The 18,040-nt window shown below is 33.3% G+C and overlaps 1 protein-coding gene across 1 annotated transcript; it reads right to left on the bottom strand.

Annotated features, from left to right (window-relative positions):
* Positions 1 to 1,057: 1,057 nt before the first annotated feature.
* Positions 1,058 to 17,067, bottom strand: LOC143242355 (synaptic vesicle glycoprotein 2C-like). Its single transcript, XM_076485711.1, has 4 exons — positions 16,796 to 17,067; positions 8,153 to 8,363; positions 3,944 to 4,091; positions 1,058 to 1,242 (listed from the first exon to the last, which is right to left on the bottom strand). The coding sequence occupies exons 2-4, from the start codon at positions 8,339 to 8,341 to the stop codon at positions 1,058 to 1,060; spliced, it is 522 nt and encodes a 173-aa protein (XP_076341826.1). The 5' UTR covers positions 8,342 to 8,363; positions 16,796 to 17,067.
* Positions 17,068 to 18,040: the final 973 nt, after the last annotated feature.

Here is an 18,040-nt window from a genome sequence, read left to right as displayed (position 1 = left end):
GGAAGCCCATTTTACCAACCACTCTCTTTAATTAAACCCAGTTTACCCACCACTCTCTTTAATTAAACCTAGCTTACCCACCATTCTCTTTAATTAAACCTAGCTTACCCACCATTCTCTTTAATTAAACCTAGCTTACCCACCATTCTCTGTTAATTAAACCCACTTACCTCACCACTCTTTAATTAAACCTAGCTTACCCACCACTCTCTTTAATTAAACCCAGTTTACCCACCACTCTCTTTAATTAAACCTAGCTTACCCACCATTCTCTTTAATTAAACCTAGCTTACCCACCATTTTCTTTAATTAAACCTAGCCTACCCACCTTTTAATTAAACCCAGCTTACTCCACCATTCTCTCTTTACTTAAACTCAGCTTAACACCACTTTCTTTAATTAAACCCAGCTTACCCACCACTCTCTCTCTTTAATTAAATCCAGGTAACCCACCACTCTCTTTAACCTTAAATCCCAGTTAACCCACCATTCTCTTTAATTAAACCCAGTTTACCATACTTTCTCTTAAACCCAGTTTACCCACCACATCTCTTTAATTAAACCCAGCTTACCCATCACTCTCTTTAATTAAATCTAGGTAACCCACCACTCTCTTTAATTAAACCCAGTTAACCCAACACTCTCTTTAATTAAACCCAGTTAACCCAACACTCTCTTTAATTAAACCTAGTTTATCACCATATTTTTAATTAGGTCTAATTCACCATCTCTCCGTCTGTACTTCTAAACTAAGTGTAATTTACAGATCTCTTCTAATCTCAGCCTAATTTCCTATAGAAGACAACGTAAAATTAATGCTGTGTTGGATATTTTGCACATTGGATGCTAAAGTAAAAACGTCTATAAAGCTTTTTAAATTTCTGGCAAAATATTTAAACTTGATTTTATATTTTATTGTTTTCAGATAATTCCAAAGATTCATGTATTGCTCAAATACTGCCAGGTAAAAGTATGTTATGTTTTTTAAACCTTGCCTCAGAATACAAACATTTTCTTTCAGTAGGACATTCACGTACACTTGCTATTTAGAAAAAACTTACCCAATGCCACTGCAAAGCCGTGTCACCATGAAAAGACCATAGGTGGGCATAAACGCCGTGATTATAGAAAACACTGCATTTGTGGTGAGCGATGATAACAAAGTTCGTCGACGTCCGATCTTATCTGCCAAACTGCCCCAAACCAAGCCTCCAATCATCATTCCAACAAACGAAATACCACCTACAAAATCATTTACGAGTTAGATATTAACCTGCTAATCTATCTGAACCAGGAGTAAAATTCTCCTGGAACTCACAATTTCATCCTTTGATCTTCTGAGCCCTACTGAGATCATTACGAGTTGAATCTGATGTTTGACATTATACTACTAATCTATCTGAATCACATAAGAATAATTATGAATTAGATTTAGGGTTAATTATTTTAGCCCACCCCCAGTGGCTCATCGGTACGTCTGGGAACTTAATTCGCTAAAATCCGAATTTCGATACCACAGATAGCCCACTGTGAAGCTTTGTGCTTAACTCAACAAACAACAGCAACAATAATTATTTTATGTAAAGTTTCGTAATATTATTGTAATATATCCCTCTGGTGGTAATAATGAGTATTGTATTTTGGAAACTAATTGTTTTATTATGGTGCATTGAGAAACTTGTAACTGATGTTTAAAACTGATATTACAGATTATGAAAACTACTGTAGTTCTATAACAACAATACAATTACAATGGTTATTTTTAGAGATAAATGTAGTTCTAGTGATTATTATGTGTGTGTATGTAATATAATATATAAACACTTTAAATTAGCAGGCCTATTTTTTACGGCTGTTGGTTTACGTGGTTGACTAAATTAGATAAGCTATCGTATCGGTTTTCTCTGGGTTAAAAAAGAAAAGGCGAAATGGCTCATTAAACAATTATATTTAAGCGGAATGCATTTTAGGAAGTTTTTTTTTTTTTTTATATTGATATTAGCACTATCGCTTAGCAGCCAACACAAGTTGTTTGAAAGTTAAATTGTGAAGAACAATCAGAAGTTATGGATAAAGATGATTAGATGTGAAATATTATCTCACGCAAACTTTGATTTCGAATAATTTAGACTGGGCCCGGCATGGCCAAGCGTGTTAAGGCGTGCCACTCGCAATCTGAGGGTCGCGGGTTCGCATCCCCGTCGCACCAAACATGCTCGCCCTTTCAGCCGTGGGGTCGTTATAAGTGACGGTCAATCCCACTATTCGTTGGTAAAAGAGTAGCCCAAGAGTTGGAGGTGGGTGGTGATGACTAGCTGCCTGCCCTCTAGTCTTACACTGCTAAATTAGGGACGGCTAGCACAGATAGCCCTCGAGTAGCTTTGTGCGAAATTCAAAAAACAAAACAAACAATTTAGACTGAGCGCGAGAAGCTACTGTTGGATTTACAATCGTTTTCATTGTTGTGAAGTAGCGGTAATATTTCTAATTTCGTATTAGGGATACTTTAAGGATTTCCTTGAACGTTATTTTAAAGGAAAATATTGTCTTTCTTCTCTGCAATTCCATATTTTTTTATATATCTCAGAACGGCTGGTATGGGTATTGACACTTTTATTGATAAGGAGAGAACAACGTTAATACCCATACCAGCCGTTCTGAGATATATTTTTTTATTTCAAGTGGGTTTCTCGTCATCAAGTATATATAGGTTTGATAACATACAGTTTTATTAGACAAAAGTCTAATTTCTGTTTGAATCCGTATTGTTTTTACATGGATAGCAATTTCATTCAGTGATTAGATATTATCTTAGAAATCTAACCTTTGAAATTAGGTTGTTTTTCAGTGTTAGAACTTGGTATTAAAGTTGAAAATAAGTCAGAGAACATCGTGAACTTGTAACTTATAAAGAAATAATGTTTGTTTGAAATGTACTTTCATATTATTTCTTCACATATTACAAACTTCTGAAACTTCAAAACACAATCCAAACATGAACAAAATAATAATAAATATCTCACACAACGACGTTAAAAACTGTACAACATAATATAGATAACTCAGTTTTATTTTAGGTTCAAGTTCAAAGATGTTTATTAACTGCCAGTCCTTTGAGTGTGGTTTATGAGGAATACAAACTAGGGGACTGTACAGTAAAATACAGTGGAACCCTTTAAAGCAGACACCTTCGGGACTGAGACAAACTGGCCTGATTAGAGGGGCTCCACTGTATATAATTAGGGATTATGTAAACAAAAAAAGGAACTGTGATTGAATGACCGCTTTCAAGGGGTGGCCGAATCTGAGGGGTGGCTGCTTAGAGGGGTTCCACTGTATACCAGGAAATCAGAACAGGAATATATACCATGGGACTGTACAGGTATATATACCAGAGGACCAGTACAGGAATGTATATTAGGGGACTGTACAGGAATATAAACAAGGGGACTGTACAGGAATATATATCAGAGGAACCATACATGAATATATATACTAGAGCACTATACAGGAATATATACATGGGAAACTGGTTTGTTCAGTGACTATATCTACAATATATCTTAATATTGGCCAATGACTATATCTACCTCATATTCTAATATTATCAAGTGATTATATCTGGTATATATCCTGATATTGTCCAGTCACAATACCTACCATATATTCTAATATTATCAAGTGACTACATCTATCAGATATTCTAATTTTAGTAAGCACCTTTATTATTACTGAACAATTACACCCTAGAATATTTGGTGTTATCATTTCATATGTTTCAATCTTGATGAAGGAAAGATCAACAAACAGTCACGCGCTAACTAAACACGTACACATCTATATGAACACTTTATTTAATAATGTCTAGAAAACTTTAAATACCTATTACAAAATTAATACTAGATATATTTCAATTATTGTGATATAAAAATTGCTCACTTACCCAACCACCCCTTTTGGCTAGAATCCATACAGAGGTCCTGCTCAGCGCTGGGAAGTATGTATGCGATAGCTAAAATTTCTATGGAATCTGCCGCTAGGCCTAATCCAGTGACAAAAAACATCAACCACTGGAACCTCCCGAAACCTGCCTAAATAGATGACCGGAGAAAACAAAAAGATGATTACCGTGAGAATTTGAAGGTTTCAGAAAAGCTATTAAAACATACTGCTTATTTATGTGAGATCGAACGTAAATTATGAACCACTTAAGCCTATTTGTAACAAATACCAAAATATTCCATAATCTATACAATTCTGGAATTGAAGATATTTAAATAGATGTTGAAATTCAAAACTACTCTCAAACACGTGTTTAATCTGTTGTTAATTCGTGTCTCAAAAGTATATGATAAATTAAAAAGATGGCTATCCAACACAAATATTCTACAGTCCATACGTGATGCTAACCAAAAAGTGAAATAGATTTGAAACATTTGACAAGCCCTAACATATCAGTTAATTGTTATTATAAGTTCTTGTATCATATAAATTATTACGTGTTTATTTTGCACTATCTTTACCCACAATGTCTTCTTGTTTATTCTAATTTTTTTGTCCATTTTGGTAGCGGGAAATATTCTAATGCAGTAGTGTTTTAGTATGAATATTGTCCGAGGGGGTTATTTGTAAAATTAAGATATCTTTTTATGAATGAACTGTAATTTGATTATTGGAAAGAATTATAACTCCGACTTATGTACATAAATGAAAATGAAAGCCAACAACAATAAAACAAATTTACGTAGGATGCCTTACTATAATGACTATCTCAGATAAATATTGTGACCTTTGTGGCATCACTTGTACGTGACTGCTGGTATGAACAGTGAACCAAAGGAGAAAATGACTGGCTATGTCATCCAGCAACAAAGCGATCTTTTCCGTTTACACAGTGTTTGTAAAATTAATATATTATCGATTCTCCGTTTCAACAAATTATCTTTAAAACCAATATTTTTCTTACAATAGACGCTAAGTTAAACCCATTAGAGTATGTCAAGAGATACACATAGAATTTAACTGAATTCTGAAAATAGTTCCTGTTAATAGTAAAGTTAAAAAATAACACAGACAACTAATTGATGATTTAACAAAACCATTTATTGAGTGGTTTTGATATTATCCAAATATTCTCGATATGGCCAGATGGTTAAGGCACACAATTCGTAATCTGAGGGTCGCAGATTCGAATCCCCGTCACGCCAATCATGCTCGCCCTTTCAGCTGTGGGAGCGTTATAATGTAACAGTCAATCCCACTAATCGTTGGTCAAACAGTAGTCTATGAGTTGGCGGTGGATGGTGATGACCAGCTGCCTTCCCTCTAGTCTTAAACTGTTAAATTAGGGACGGCTAGCGCAGATAGCCCTTGTGTAGCTTTGCGCGAAATTTAAAACAAACAAACAAACGTTGTTAAAAACATGTTTGTTTGAGTACAAATTGTACAGTAGGCTATCCGTGCTGTGCCCACCACAGGGACTAAACCCCGCATTTTATCATTATAACTTATTTGTTTTTACTGAACACATTATGAAAATACGGCGGGAAACGTTTTGTCTGAATTACTTAAATTAGATCTATAGTGCAATATCATCTTCAGTAAAATTCATAGGTTTAACGAAGCTAATGTGATTTAAACACACAAATAATATACTTACCAGAACTTGGAAACGTACAAATTATGCAAGTTTAAACGGTAAAACCAAGGAAACTTACCACACAATATAATTAAAATCAACTAAACATTCATAAGACCAAAAATAGAATATGCATGGTCAATCATAGTACAAAATACAATCAAAACTCAATAATTACTACAGCATACAAAGTCTCTGGCAGTACCTCATCAAAAGTAATATACAAATATACAAACTACTGCCGATAGACCCCGGCATAACTCTCCACATTACTTTCACAAAAATTGGCAAAATACGATTGCATGTGAAGTAATACTACATACACAATGAAAATGGACCTAAGTACCTCTCCTCTGTTAATATTTATCGTAGGAATATACATTTAATTAGGCCACCAATAACTAAACCACAAAGTCTACATCAGTGTCACGTCAATATTTCAACACTTAAGAAAGGGTTTTATTTTCATGACGAATGTTACTGATTAAAGAAGCGATACGTACATGGACATTTGCCCATTGGAGCAAGTGTAGTTTACTTCGACCCTCATGTAATACCATCAACACAAATTAATACAACAGACGGAAGGAAAAGGCCCAAGCGAACCTGACCCTCCCTGGTCTAAAAGACCAAAACCCAACAAAGAGAAGTAAGCAAGCTGAAAAAAAAACTTCTTTTGTGAAATATATTTAGGTAAGTTGTAAACGTTACTTAGAAGTAACAATATTGAATATAGGATAAAAAATAACACGGTTTATTTCGACTGTTACCTGGAAGCTTGAGAACATATGGATGTGCTTTCCTTGTATATCATGATGCACACCAGAGGATTAACTGTTCAACTACTCACTTGGAAACAAAGTTTTAAACATCAGAAAATTACATTTCTACATCTCACCTCAAATACAGTGGTTTCTACAGCTCACCTCAATTACAGTGGTTTCTACATCTCACTTCAATTACAGTGGTTTCTACAGCTCACCTCAATTACAGTGGTTTCTACATGTCACCTCAATTACAGTGGTTTCTACATCTCACCTCAATTACAGTGGTTTCTACATCTCACTTCAATTACAGTGGTTTCTACATCTCACCTCAATTACAGTGGTTTCTACAGCTCACCTCAATTACAGTGGTTTCTCACATCTCACCTCAATTACAGTGGTTTCTACATCTCACCTCAATTACAGTGGTTTCTACATCTCACTTCAATTACAGTGGTTTCTACATCTCACCTCAATTACAGTGGTTTCTACAGCTCAACTCAATTACAGTGGTTTCTACACTTTACCTAAAATTACAGTTGTTTCCAGAGCTCACTTGAAATTACAGTTGTTTCTACGGCTCATATAATTACAGCTGTTATAACAGCTCACTTAAAAGTACAGTTGTTTCAACAGCTAACTTCAAATTAGTTTTTTACACCTCACCTCAAATTACAGTTATTTCTACAGCTCACCTCAAATTATAGTTATTTCTACAGCTCACCTCAAATTACAGTTATTTCTACAGCTCACCTCAAATTATAGTTATTTCTACAGCTCACCTCAAATTACAGTTGTTTCTCCAGCTCACCTCAAATTATAGTTTCTACAGCTCACCTCAAATTATGCTAGTGTTAAAATATACAACGAGACAGCGTAACGAAATAATGAAATATACAACTAGCTAATGTAACGAAATAATGAAATATTCAGCCCCTCAGTGTAACGAAATAATGAAATATACAACCAGTAAATGTAACAAAATAATAAAATATACAACCAGTAAATGTAACGAAATAATGAAATATACAATCAGTAAATGTAACAAAATAATAAAATATACAACCAGTAAATGTAACAAAATAATAAAATATACAACCAGTAAATGTAACGAAATAATGAAATAAACAACCAGTCAGTTTAACAAAGTAATGAAATACAATACCAATCATTATAACGAAATAATGACATATACAACTAGCTAGTGTAACGAAATTATGAAATATACAACTAACTAGTGTAACGAAATAATGAAATATACAACTAACTAGTGTAACGAAATAATGAAATATACAACTAGCTAGTGTAACGACATAATGAAATATAGAACTAGCTAGTGTAACGACATAATGAAATATACAACTAATATAGTGTAACGACATAATGAAATATACAACTAGCTAGTGTAACGACATAATGAAATGTACAACTAGCTAGTGTAACGACATAATGAATACAACTAGCTAGTGTAACGACATAATGAAATGTACAACTAGCTAGTATAACGACATAATAGAAATGTACAACTAGCTAGTGTAACGACATAATGAAATATACAACTAGCTAGTGTAACGACATAATGAAATGTACAACTAGCTAGTATAACGACATAATGAAATATACAACTAGCTAGTGTAACGACATAATGAAATGTACAACTAGCTAATGTACCGTAAGAAGTACAGATGTTCACATGAAGTGATGATAAACAACATAGTTATTATTATTTGATTGGTTGTTTCATATTTACCTGCGAAATGGCATCTTCGTGGAACTGAGATAAAACTGACACATCGACGTTCACATAGTCCGTCTCCTTAAGAACTGCATGAGGGTCCACTTCAGATCGGTCTAGCTCCTCGGTGTAGGAGCTAGGAGCGGGGGCTTCTCGAGTAACAAGGGACAGACATTCCGAGTCTTCTGATAAAGATCGGGCCATTGTAAGGTTAGAGAGAGACTATCTGAAAACAAAACAAAACATAGAGATCAATAGAATTAATATCAAGAAGTAAAACTGTTAACTATTATATCAGATTAACGTCTTGGACGGGTGATATAACCAATACCAAACAGCTGTAGTAACTAGGAAACTTCTGGGGTTGTGTTGGCCCAGAAAGTAGAAAGTGTTTCTGCCTTATGTAGAAATTTTCAAAATGTCCTACACCATGGCCAGTGATTGCGTTAGCACCAACATAATTGATTAAATTATTATTAAAGTCAGTAGATGAAGTAATAGCATGAAAACTAAGTGAAACCAAATCTGTTATTTAGTCTACGACTCAGTAAGATGGTTTTCGATAGTTTCTACCTCTCTTCACTAACCCCAAATGGAGAAACCATTTAGTGGTGGAGTATATACTACAATGTTTGAAATGTCTATTAGTTTTCAAACTGTATCATTGAATAAATAAAGTGAAAGACGTAAGGGCGATAAAATAAACTAGACTTTTACAGATAAATCATCAGAAACAAGTCTATTAACCGACACACCAAGTGAGTTTGTTATTCAACCAGATAAGTCAATTAAAATATTAAATTAGACTTTTATAGATAAATCACACAATCATCAGAAACAATCCTATTAACCGATACACCAAACTAGTTAGTTATTCAACCAGATAAGTCAATTAAAATATTAAAGATAAATAGGTTCTATTTAAGACTTGTCGCACAGTTACACCAGTCTTTGTGAATTTCATCGTGGGCAATAGAAATAAGAGAAGGCCTAGTATAATGATGAAATGTGGGTGTGGTGTTTTGTAATGGCGGAACTCACAATAAACAAGATGAAGATTCCCACCAATAATACTGAAGTTGTGGGTAATGTTTTCCAACTACATCGAGTTGAGAATTTTGGGTCACTACCTAAAGAGTCACTTCGATGTAAAACATGTTTCATCTACAACTCTTGTCCTATAACTAACTGCCCTAACAAGCATAACTGTCCACATGGAAGAGATCATCATCTTGCCTAGTCGTACGATAAACTAGATTTCAATGTTATTTGCAGTACAATCCAGAGGAAAAATTCTAGTTATTTTTGTTAATGTCCAGGGATACTCTATTAGTTATTTTTGTTAATGTCCAGGGATACTCGATAATTCTACTACCGTTGGTTATCCAAATACCCCCAGCTTTCTAACACTGAAGACATTCTAATATAATAAAATATACAACTGCCTAACGTAACGAAATAATAAAATATAAAAATAACCAATTGTTCATCGTTCAGAGTGGACTTGCACATGGTAGTAGCTAATATTCCTAGTTCACTACATGGTCTTCAGCTAGACTACTTGGATCCAACCAACTATCTGATACTATCCTCAAGAGCATTAACCTATCTTTAAAATTAATTGTCAGGCTACACTTTCTGGTCTGAACACATATTTCATTTCAGGCTTTTATGAAAGACAGGATGAACAAGTGATAAGTATTTGTTAATAAACTATTTTTGTCTCTTAACTCCACTGATTGCTCACAATATTATGTACATAATCTCAGTTTTCAAAATTATCAGGTTACGTCTTACATCACATGGACATTAACAGAGTGGACCTGTACAGGATACTACTAGACTACCATTCCTGTTCGACTACATGGACTACAGCTGGACTACTTAGATCCTACCAACAAGTTTAGTAACATTGTTTCACTCGGATCCTACCCACAATCTTAGTAAAGCTGTTTTAGTTGGATCCTACCAACAACATTAATATAAATATTTTATTTGGATCCTACCAACAATATTACTAACACTGTTTTACTTGGATCCTACCAACAATCGTAGTAACACTATTTACAAGGATCCTACAAGCAATCTTAGTAATACTGTTCTATTTGGATCCTACCAACAATCTTAGTAATAGTGTTCTATTTGGATCCTACAAGCAATCTTAGTAATACTGTTCTATTTGGATCCTACCAACAATCTTAGTAATACTTTACTACTTGCATCTTACCAAAAATTTTAGTAGCACTGTTTTGCTTGGATCCTCCCAACAATCTTAGTAACACTGTTTTATCTAAATTCTACCAAGAATCATAGCAACATTGTTTTAATTCGATTCCTACCCACAATCTTAGTAACACAATTTTACTAGAATCCTACCAACAATCCTGCTAAAACTATTTTAGTGGGATCCCACTAACAATTTAATAACAATGTGTTACTTCTGATCCCACTAACAGTGTTAGGAACACTGTTTCACTTGGAACCTACACACAATGTCACTAACACTATTTTACGTGGATTCTACCTAAAACCTTGGTAAAACTGTTGTACTTGGATCGTACCAACAATCATAGTCACACAATTTTACTTGGATCCTACCAACAATCATAGCAACATTGTTCTACTTGAATCCTGCAAGCAATCTAACTAACACTGTTTTACTTGGATCCTTTCAACAATCTTTGTTACACTGTTTACTCAGATCCTACCCACAATAACACAAACAATATTTTACTTTGATCCTACATACAATCTAAGTAATATTGTTTTAGTTGCATCCTACTAAAACTTAGTAGCACTGTTTTACTTGGATCCTACCAACAACCTTAATAACAATATTTTACTTGGATACTACCAACAACATTAGTAACACTGCTTTACATGACTCCCACCAACAATATTCGTAATTTTTTCACTAGGATCCAACCAGATACCTTAGTAATACAGTTATACTTGCATCTTATCTACAATCTCACTAATACTGTTTCATTTTGATCATACCAACAATCGTAGTAATAGTTTTCTACTTGCATCTTACAAACAATCTTAAAAACACTGTTTTATTTAGATCCGAATATAAATCGTAGCAACATTATTTTACTTGGATTCCTACCCACAATCTTAGTAATGCTGTTTTACTTCGATCCTACCAACAATCTAGGCAACACTGGTTTATTTGGATCCTACCAATAATCATAGTCATATTGTTTTACTTGTATCCTACTAACAATTTCACTGTTTTAATAAGATCTTACAGACAATCCAAGTTTTACATGGATCATACCAGCAATCTTACTAATACTATTTCACTTGCATCTTACCAACAGTCTCAGTAACCTGTTTTATTTGGATCTTACCAACAATCTCAGTAACAGTTTTACATAGATCCTTCAAACAATCTTTGTAACACTGTTTTGTTTGGATCCCACCAATAATCTCAGTAACACGATTTTAGGTGATCCTACCAACAAAATTAATAACAATGTTTTACTTCGATCCTACCAACAATCTTAATAACAATGTTTTCTTCGGTTCCTACCCACAATCCTAGTAACACTGTTTTAATTAAATCCTACCTACAATCATTGTAATACTATTTTACTTGGATCCTACCAACAATGTTAGTAACTGTTTTATTTCGATCCTAACAATAATCGTAGTAACACTGTTTCACTTGCATACTACCAACAATATTAGTAACATTGTTTTACTTGGATCTTACCAACAATCTTAGTAATACTGTTTTCTATGCCAAGAATCTTAGTAACACTGTTTCACTTGCATACTACCAACAATATTAGTAACATTGTTTTACTTGGATCTTACTAACAATCTTAGTGATACTGTTTTCTATGCCAAGAATCTTAGTAACACTATTTCACTTGCATACTACCAACAATATTAGTAACACTCTTTCACTTGCATCCTAGCAACAGTCTCATAACACTATTTTACATGGATCCTTCCAACAATATTAATAACACCGTTTTACTTCGATCCTTCCAACAATATTAATAACACCGTTTTACTTCGATCCTTCCAACAATCTGAAAAACATTTTTTTAACTTTAATCCTTACAAAAATCTTAATCTTAGATCCGACCCACAAACTTACTAATACCATTTTACTTGCATAAAACCAACAAGGTCACTATAACTATATTACTTGGATCATATAAACAACCTTAGTGACTCTGTTTTACTTCGACCATACTATCTATCTTAATTACAATGTTATACTTGGATCTTGTAAACTATCTTAGTAACACTATTTTACTTGGAAACAAACTTAGCAACATTGTTTTATTTGGATCCTACCCACAATCCTATTAGCACTGTTATTCTTGGATCTTACGAACAATCTTAGTAATACTATTTTACTTAGATCCTACCAACAATATTAGTAACAGTTGATTACTTGCATCCTACGAAAAATCTCAGTAATACTGTTTTATTTGGATCCTAACAACAAGATAAGTAACTCTTTTTTACTTGGATCTTGGCAACAATCTTAGAAACACTGTCTTATTTCGATCCTAGAAACAATCGTAGTGACACTGTTTTAATTTAATCTTAGTTACAATTTTAATAACACTGTTTTTTTCATATTAACAATTGGATCATATTAACAATTGTAGTAATACTGTTTTACTTGGATCCACCCAACAATCATAGTTACACTGTTTAACTTGCATCCTACCAATAATATTAGTAATAGTATTTGACTTGGATCCTTCCAACAATCACAGTAACACTGTTTTAGTTGAATCTTACCAACAATCTGAGTAATACTATTTTGGTTGGATTCTACCAACAATCATTGTAACAGTAATTTAATTAGATCCTACCAACAATTTTAGAAATACTGTTTTACTTGGATGCTACCCAGAATCTTAGTAACACTGTCTTACAATATTAGTAACACCATTTTACTTGCATCCCAAAAACAATCTCAGTAACACTACTTTATTTAGATCCTATAAACAATCTATGTAACACTGTTTTATTAGGATTTACCAACAACCATAGTAACACTCTCTTATTAGGATCCTACCAACAATTGTAGTTTCATTTGGATTTTACCAACAATCTGAAAAATAATATTTTACTTGAATCTAATCAACAAACTCACCAACACTGTTTTAAATGGATCCATTCAATAATCTTAGTGACTCTATTTTAGTTCGATCCTCCGAGAAATCTTCAAAATACAGTTTTATTTGCATCTTACCAACTATCTTAGACACTATTTTACTTGGATTCTACCAATAATCTTAGTAACAGTTTTACTTGGATGCTACCAAAAATCATAGAAACGTTGTTTCATTTGGATCCTACCAACAATCGTAGTAACATTGTTTTACTTCGATCCTAACAACAATCTTATTAACATTATATTATTTGTATCCAACCAACAATCGAAGTAACAAACTTTTATTTGGATCTTACAAACAATTTTAATAACAGTTTTACTTGGATCCCACCAACAATCACAGTAACACTGTTTTACTTGATTCTAACATCGATCTCAGTAACCCTGTTTTAATTAGATCTTACCAACAATCTTAGTAGAGCTATTTCTTTGGATTCAATAAACAATCGTTGTACCACTGTTTCATTTGGATCCTAACAACAATGTCAGTAACACTGTTTTACTTGGATCTAACCTACAATTTTAGTGACACTGTTTCACTGGGATTTAAAAAAATATTAATAACAATGTTTTATTTGGATATTCACCACAATCGTAGCAACATTGTCTTACTTGCATCCTACCAGCAATCTCATTAAAACTCTTTTCTTAGATCCTGCCAACTATCGCAGTGACACTATTGTACTTGCATCCTACCAACAACCTTAGTAACACTGTTTTTCTTGGATTCTACAAACAATCTTAATAACATTATTTACTTGCATCCTATCAACAGTCTTAGTAACACTGTTTTACATGGTACCTACCCAAAATCTTAGCAATACTGTTTTATTTGCTCCTACCATCAATCTCAGTATCACTGTTTTACTTGAACTCGAAAAGCAATATTAGCAACATTGTTTTACTTGGATCCTACCAACAATCTCAGTATCACTGTTTTACTTGAACCCGAAAAGCAATATTAGCAACACTGTTTTACTTGGATCCTACAAACCAATCTTAATAACAATGTTGTACTTCGATCTACCAATAATGTTAGTAACAATCCTTTACGTGGATTCTGCCAACAATCTCAATATCACTATTTTACTTGGATCGCACTTACTATCTTAGTATCACTAGTTTACAAACACTTTTAATAATATTGTTTAATTTGGATCCTACTGACAATATTAGTAACATTGTTTTATTTGGATTCTAAAACCAATCGTAGAAACATTCCTTCTAACAAGAGTATTAACACTGTTTTATTAGCATCCTACCAGCAATCTCACTAACACTGTTTCACTTGGATCGTAACAACAATCTCAATAACAATGTTCTACTTGAATCTAACCAGCTATATTAGTAACCCTGTTTTAATTCGATCCTACCAACAATCTCAGTAACACTATCTTACTTGGATCATACCCACAATCTTTGGAATTATGTTTTAGTTGGATCTTTCCAAAAATCCCAGTAAAACTGTTTCATTTGGACCCTACTAACAATCTCAGTAACTCTCTTTTACTTGTGTCCTACCAACAGTCTCAGTAACACTATCTTACTTGGATCATACCCACAATCTCAGGAATTATGTTTAACTTGGATCCCACAAACAATCTTAGTAACACAATTTTAATTGGATCACGCTATAAATCCTAATAAAACTGTATTATTTGAATCCTACCTACAATCTTAGTAATACTGTTTTACTTGGATCCTATCAACAACCTCAGTAACACTATTTTATTTGGATCTTACCAACAGTTGATTTGATGTGAATTTTACCAACAATATCAAAAACACTGTTTTACTTGAATATAACCAACAATCTCACTAACAATGTTTAACATGAATCCTTCAAACAATCTTGGTAACACTGTTTTACTTGGATCCTACCAACAATCTTAGTAACACTGTTTTATTTGGACTCTACCAATAATCGTAGTAACATTGTTTTACTTAGATCCTACCAACAATCTTGGTAACACTGTTTTATTTGTACTCTACCAATAATCGTAGTAACATTGTTTTACTTGGATCCTACCAACAATCTTAGTAACATTATTTTACTTGATTCTACCAGATCTAACTGATACTGTTTTACTTGCATTTAACAACAATCTTAATAACACCGATTTACTTGGATCCTACCAAGAATTTTATTAGCACTGTTTTATTTGGATCCTACTAGCCATCCTAATAATACCGTTTTACTTGCATCTTACCAACAATCTTTGTAACACTGTTTTTCTTGGATCCTATCAATAATATAAGTAACAGTATTTTACTTGGATTCTACCAAGAATTTCAATAACATTGTTTTACTTGGATCGTACCCACAATCGTAGTGATACAGTTTTACTTGGATCCTACCAATAATATAAGTAACAGTATTTTACTTGAATTTTACCAACAATCTCAGTAATACTGTTTTACTTGGATCCTTCCAACAATCTTTGTAACAGTATTTTAATTGGATCTTATCAACAATTGTTGTAACGCTGTTTTATTTGGATTTTACCAACAATCTTAATAACACTGTTTTACATGGATCCTACCAACAATCTCAGAAGCACAGTTTTTAATGGATGCTTCCAACAATATTAGTAACACTCTTTTACTTCGATCGTTTCAACAATCTCAGTAGCACTGTTTTACTTTTTTATGTCCAGTTGGTTGTTCTATATTTACTAGCCCTAGTATGTAATGTACGTCCAGCTGGTTGTTTGTGTTTGTATTCTTATAGCAAAGCCACATTTGGCTATCTGCTGAGTCCACCGACGAGAATAGAACCCCTGATTTTAGCGTTGTAAATTCGAAGACTTACTATTGTACCAGCGGAGAACCCAGCTGGTTGTCCTATATTTACTAACCCTAGTCTGTAATGTACAACCAGCTGGTTATTCTATATTTACCAACACTTGTCTGCAATGCATGTTCTGTACGTTATTATATAGTTACTAACCCTAGTCTGTAATGCACGTTCTGTTGATTATTATATATTTACTATCCCTAGTTCGTAAGGCACGTTTTGTCGGTTGTTATATATTTACTAACCCTAGTTCGTAAGGCACGTTTTGTCGGTTATTATATATTTACTAACCCTAGTTCTGTAATGCACGTTTTGTCGGTTATTATATATTTACTAACCCTAGTTCGTAAGGCACGTTTTGTCGGTTATTATATAGTTACTAACCCTTGTCTGTAATGCACGTTCTGTTGATTATTATATATTTACTAACCCTAGTTCGCAAGGCACGTTTTGTCGGTTATTATATATTTACTAACCCTAGTTCGTAAGGCACGTTTTGTCGGTTATTATATATTTACTAACCCTAGTCTGTAATCTACTTTCTGTTAGTTTCTTTATGATCTTCTCTTCTGTAATTGTATGATTTTATTTTCATAACGTACTAACTACTGATTAGCCTACTCCTTGTTTAAAATATACGACCATCCTTTCTCTGTATTTTGTCTATTGTTATATTTGTAGGAATGGCAAAAATACACGTGTATCTTACCTTTAAAATTGTTACGTCGATTTTGCTAGAGATTCTTTTGGCAGCCATGTTCCGTACCATAGAGCCTCATGGTTCGTTATAGAAGCGCATACAGTGGAGGAAGAGGTTTTGTCGCGAGAGAAGATAATTACTCTTTTCCTCAAAGATCAAACAATGGAAAGCACGAAAAAGTCACTTACTGTCACAGCTAAAATGTTTATCTAGCGCAGTTAGCAGCCACCCTCTTCCAATACTTCTTACTTCTAAACGTACTGAAGGTAAAGTATAATAGAGTGGAGCAGACAGCTGATAGAAAGACGTTCGACTTTCCCCTGGTGGTAATGTTTGCCTGAAGATTTCTACGCACCGATTGGTTCGTGTCCAATAGTGCATTATAACGATTGATTTACTGTCAGACAAAAAAAAAAACAATAAAGACCCCGTGCACTGCTAGTTCTCGTTAGGGAAACGAAAAGATTTTATTAGGAAATATAACATTGTAAGACTAAGTACAATAATATTACTGTCCAGAGGATGGAGATGAACAAATAATTGTTACGAAATATTGATATCTAGATAACTTTGATAGACATTAATAACGACAAACAATGATAGATATTAACCACAAACATGCACCAGAAATCGATCTGTCTTCGTTTCTCTTCTCTTAGGACAGTTGAAGTTTAAAAGTTAAACTATATGGAAAATGACGACAAAAACACTAATGGACAAACGCGTTTGTAACTATTAATATATGAGTAATAGCACTGAAAACACTAATGGACAAACGTGTTTGTAACTATTAATATATGAGTAATAGCATTGAAAACACTAATGGACAAACGCGTTTGTAACTATTAATATATGAGTAATAAATGGACAAACGTACTGAAAACACTAATGGACAAACGCGTTTGTAACTATTAATATATGAGTAATAGCACTGAAAACACTAATGGACAAACGTGTTTGTAACTATTAATATATGAGTAATAGCATTGAAAACACCAATGGACAAACGTGTTTATAACTATTAATATATGCGTAATAGCACTGAAAACACTAATGGACAAACGTGTTTATAACTATTAATATATGAGTTTATAACTATTAATATATGAGTAATAGCACTGAAAACACTAATGGACAAACGTGTTTATAACAATTAATATATGAGTAATAGCATTGAAAACACTAATGGACAAACGTGTTTATAACAATTAATATATGAGTAATAGCATTGAAAACACTAATGGACAAACGTGT

The sequence above is a fragment of the Tachypleus tridentatus genome, unplaced genomic scaffold, assembly GCF_004210375.1.
Source record: "Tachypleus tridentatus isolate NWPU-2018 unplaced genomic scaffold, ASM421037v1 Hic_cluster_2, whole genome shotgun sequence".
Taxonomy (NCBI): domain Eukaryota; kingdom Metazoa; phylum Arthropoda; class Merostomata; order Xiphosura; family Limulidae; genus Tachypleus; species Tachypleus tridentatus.
This window is presented reverse-complemented; position numbering and strand designations above follow the sequence as displayed.

Coding starts and splice junctions, on each gene's coding strand:
- LOC143242355 (XM_076485711.1), bottom strand. CDS start 8,341: ATGGCCCGATCTTTATCAGAAGACTCGGAATGTCTGTCCCTTGTTACT. Junction 4,092..8,152: donor ACGAAGATGCCATTTCGCAG/GTAAATATGAAA, acceptor TCATCTATTTAG/GCAGGTTTCGGGAGGTTCCA. Junction 1,243..3,943: donor TAGCCAAAAGGGGTGGTTGG/GTAAGTGAGCAA, acceptor ATGATTTTGTAG/GTGGTATTTCGTTTGTTGGA.